Below are 4,740 nucleotides of genomic sequence, written 5' to 3' on the forward strand. Positions count from 1 at the left end.
GCATTTCTCTTACGATGACAAGATAAAGACTAGTTTACTAGTCGGTTCAACACATACATACTCCACTGTCCATGCACATGCACGCATAAAACTTGCATGGAATCAATGGAAGAAGGGGCTGATCTTTTATGCTCCTTCCAACGAAACTACGCCACAAGAGAACCAAACAGAAGCCCCGTTCCAAAACAAATAAGAACTTCTAAACCACACCGAAGATCAGCGCACCAAATTTTAAGGCTGTCCAACCACCAAATCCAATTTATACTTGAACTTGGAAAAACAGAACATGACCGCTGACTAACCAGCATACTCCCTCCGTTCTGAATTATTTGTCTTGGATTTGTCTAGATACGGATATATTTAGACTCATTTTAGTGCTAGATACCTCCGTATCTAGACAAATCTAAGACAAGTAATTCAGAACGGAGGGAGTACAAGCTTAAGACTTAAGGTGTTGCCACGACGATGCTCAAGGTTCTATCTAGATAAGCTGGAGGTGCAACCAAAAAAACACCCTAAAGGCGTGTGAAGTATGCACCCTTGGCCCAAAAAGATGGCGAAAACATGCAACAAGAAGGCTTAAAACTATCCTTCTAGCTAAGCACCTTGTCATGCTCAAAGTTAGCCAGCGAATCAACCAGCTCCGTCTAGTCGCTGAACTCGTCGGTGATGAACGGCATGCAGCTGGAGCTGCGTGCGATGCCGCCGGCGCCGGCTGAACCCTTCGCCTTCGCCTTGGAGGCGGTTTCCCTGACCTCCCGGGGGTTGATGCCGGTCCTGGACCTCGGCCCGAGCTTGGACCGCTTCCTCAGGATCTCCCTCATGGCCTCCGCCTGGAACAGCACCGGGTACGTCCTCCCAAAGCCGTTGAACCTCTTGCACACGCCCATGTGCGTCCGGAGCGCCTCCTCCAGCGACCCTCCGTTCTTCTCGGCCTCCTCATTCACGGCCTCGGCGCACAGCCCGCAGACCCACCGCCCCGAGAACCGGCCGCGCACGCCGCGGATGTACTCCGGCGTGCACTCCTCCGACATGCCGCAGCACTCGCACTTGGCGTCCTCCACCTCGGAGACCGGGTGGAGCAGCTTCATCTCCGCCTCCGCCGCCGCCTCTTCCTCCTCCTTGGCGGGGCCGTGGTGGTGGAGCTGGAAGGAGACGTCGGAGACGGTGCGCTGGAGCATGTCGGACGAGGTCCTGCGCCGCTTCTCAACGTTGTCGGTGCCGATGTTGCTTGCCATTGCGATGAACGGGGCTGCCACGGCCATGGCGATCGCACACGCCTCTCTGCTGGGCGCCATAACCGGATCGGATTGCCCTACCTCCTGGTGTTTCTTGCCGTGTAGTGTGTGTGTGTGTCTTAGTTGTGATCTTACAAGCTGATGCTCACGATTGGTTCTGTGATAAGAAGCTTCGAAATCCACGGCTATTTATAGAGGTTCAAAGGAGCCAAAGGAAAGATGCGTGCGTCCATGCACGATACTGTCCACAAAATGTGGCGAAAAGGTGGTGTGCAACTTGATGAATATAACTTGTGGTGTGGCCAGGTGATGCACCTAAAGGGATTACAAATTTTGACATAAATATTTGATGGAATTGGCCAGTTCAGAACCCTTTGTGTCAAGTGGTAGACGCGGTGATAGGCTCACAATCTTAAGCACGTGATGGTGTTCGGGAGAAATCATGAAAGTAGAGTTGAAATCTGCATGGGCAAAAGGTGATTGTGAAATGCAGCCAATTGCAGTGCCATTAAATTTCGGTCTCACCTTTTTGCAGCTAGTAAGTTCTCGTTTGTGACAGACGTTCTCATTAATTATTTTGTTGTGATTAATTAACATAGCCAGATGCAGCGGCGGAGCTTGATCAGAATTATAGGAGGGGCTAATCCATGTAGGAGGGGCTATTCAACCAAAGATTGGGCAAAACACCATCATTTCTGTCTAATTATGTGCTAATAATATAAGAAAACTACACAAACAGGGGGGGCCATGGCCCAGGTTGGCCCTAAGGAAGCTCCGCCACTGGCCAGATGAATTTCAAGCAGATTATGAGTTACACAAAGATGACTAGACATGCATATTCATGGTGTTAAAATGGGAATATGTGTGATCCATTCTTGAAATGAATGTGTAGAATTTGTTTTGACTTGTCCTCCGTCATTCGCCGAGAGATGTGGGTGGGGGGAGGAGAGACAATTTGGACTTTGACAATTATTTCGGATTTCAATCTATCAAAACACATTGAATTTGAATGAAATTTAACCTAATTTTAATTTTATTTCAAATTAGTTTGAATCCAGGCTGAAATGTCGAGATTACAAACATTTTGGTACCCGCCGAGTATTAGCTGAAATTCTAATAATTGTTCTGGATCATCTAGACATCAAGTACAACTGTTTGTTCTCTACATGATGATGTCGGCATGAAACGGCCAGCGTTCCCTCCCAACGCACGCACATGCATGAAGAGAAGTCGATGGGGAGAGGCAAATTTGACAATTTTGATCTGTGGATGAAATCATTTCACAAAATAAACTGTTTCTAAAAAAAATTCACTCAGCTGATCTTTTTAAGTGGCGTCCGACACGAAGGCGTCACACTATACTGTGCAACGCCTGACTGACAGAAGCTACACGTCTGGCCGGCGTCACACCCCGGACTGCCTAAAAATTAATAAGTTAATGTGCAGAGCCTAAGAGTTAGGCGCCACTAGTGCAACCACTAATGCAACGCCTAGAAGTTAAGCGCTACACTGTATAGTGTGGTGCCTAACTCTCAGGCGTTGCACACTGATTTAGTAATTTTCGGTTTACACGGGCGCGACGCTGGCGAGGCGTACAACGCCTGTCAGTCAGGCGCTGCACAGTGCAGTGTGGCGCCTTCGTGTCGGGCACCACTAAAAAAGATCATCTGAGTGAAAAAAATTTAGGGGCGGTTCATTTTGTGAAATGATTTCATCCATAGGTCAAAATTGTTAAATTTGCCACGGGAAGATCACGAAGAACTTGTCAGAGCATCTCTAGTGGATCATCTATATGGACGTGTATAGAAAATATACACGATGTGAGCTGAAAAACTGCTCCCAGCGACTCGTGTAAAAGGGCGTGTAAACATCCACGCCCAGGCCACGACGGTACAAGGCGTGGAAATATGCACGAGCAAGCCACGCTCGTGAGCTCGCGAAAAGAAGACCGCTGCTTCGTTCCGCGCCCGCCCGAAGGAAGGATCGGAGGAGCTCGCCCCCAGGTCGCCATCGCGTTTCTAATATGCACGTCCTAATTTACACGTTTCATTGAAAAACTAGGAGGTGTATAATTTAGCAAGGTGTATATGGACGTGTATATGAAGATATACACGTCCAAATTTACACTATCCACTAGAGATGCTCTCACAGCCGCCAGAGAAATGTCCCTGGATAGAATCAAGACTTTCACATTGTAAGATTCCCCTGGCGGTCCAGTGGTTGCTGTTAGAATATGCACGAAACAACTTCTAGATGCATGCAGCCAGTGAGCCAGATACCAACATACCACTGTTTTTGGAAAATGATACTTATGTAGATTCTCATGTATTTTACCCCACGACGTCACTATGGGCCGAGCCAGGGGGACGAGCAGGGGCCTCCTTCCCTCAACGATCGACAATTTTAGTAGGAGCGACGAGTAATTATCAACGAGATTAGATCAATATACGTATTCGGTCTCTTTTATATTTAAATTCTGGCTCCGCCATTGGACCCCACCAAACATCTCCAGAGCTCTCTGGCTCCCGGCCGCGCCGACAACTTGCTCACAAAAGCAGAGAGCAAGAGAGGTCGGGTGATAAGCGATCTCCTCCTCGTTTTTCAGGAAAAAGGCTGTATCAACTTATCATACCATACACGCATGAGCTTATCAGCAGCTTTGTGTCGTTCTCTTGATGCTCAACTTGGAAGGGCCAATGAGTACGCAAAGTCTACGGTCACATGCGAAGCCGATCCAGCCACCCACTCGGGTCGACCTCTCCGTGTCTGCCTGAAACCCGATCAACGTCGACGTCGGGCGGCGGCAGCCACGGAAGGAAACGAGCACGGGTGCCTAGAGCAGCAGGGCTGCTGCACCGCAGAGATCGCGTCGTCGGCCTAGGCTGGTAGCTCGTGTTATGTCACTGCTGACATCGTCCAACGGGGCAATTTGATTGCTCACACGGGCCGTGTGTATGTATCACCTGTTCAGGTAGTTTCCATTCCGGGCAGTTTGAGAATTTGCCCGGTGCTAAAAGTTTTGTAGAATTCTTGAGATGCATCAGAAGAGGGGGTTGAGATTCTGTGAAATCCTCTGCAATAATGTACGATGTTGTAGTGTGGATAATATGTGGATCGGCAGTAACTGTACTGCATGGTGCGCTACTGAAAAGGATCCTAAGAGCATCTCCAGCCGTTTGGCCCCCAGCGCATCCGGCGAAGGGCTTATGGCGTTTGCGCCGGCGGGTTTCTCGGCCTAGACGCGATCGAGTTCCCAGCCGTGCCCCCAGGTTTCGGCCCCAAACGCATAAAAAAAATCAAAGTTCACATTCCCGCTACCAAAAGAACGACACAGTTCGGTGCCACAGGTCGGCGATCATCATGCCATAGGGTCAGCGATCGAACATAGCCAAAGTCTGGCGATCAAAAGGTAGGAACAATAGACATGGAGCTCATCAAACGGCAGGCTCCTCTGCCTTAGGGCTGTCGAGGTCGGCGTCGGCGTGTGCGCAGCTTCAATGCT

General features: G+C 49.3%; 1 protein-coding gene across 1 annotated transcript; it reads right to left on the bottom strand.

Moving 5' to 3' along the window:
- Positions 1-229: 229 nt before the first annotated feature.
- On the bottom strand, positions 230-1,385 carry LOC125520620 (uncharacterized). The gene has a single exon (XM_048685583.2). The coding sequence runs from the start codon at positions 1,296-1,298 to the stop codon at positions 648-650; it is 651 nt and encodes a 216-aa protein (XP_048541540.1). The 5' UTR covers positions 1,299-1,385; the 3' UTR covers positions 230-647.
- Between the last annotated feature and the right edge of the window lie 3,355 nt (positions 1,386-4,740).

Source organism: Triticum urartu, chromosome 7A (assembly GCF_056163025.1).
Source record: "Triticum urartu cultivar PI428250 chromosome 7A, HENAU_Tu73, whole genome shotgun sequence".
In the NCBI taxonomy this organism is placed as follows: domain Eukaryota; kingdom Viridiplantae; phylum Streptophyta; class Magnoliopsida; order Poales; family Poaceae; genus Triticum; species Triticum urartu.

Excerpts from the sequence above, each read along its gene's own strand:
- LOC125520620 (XM_048685583.2), bottom strand. The coding sequence starts at position 1,298 with ATGGCGCCCAGCAGAGAGGCGTGTGCGATCGCCATGGCCGTGGCAGCC.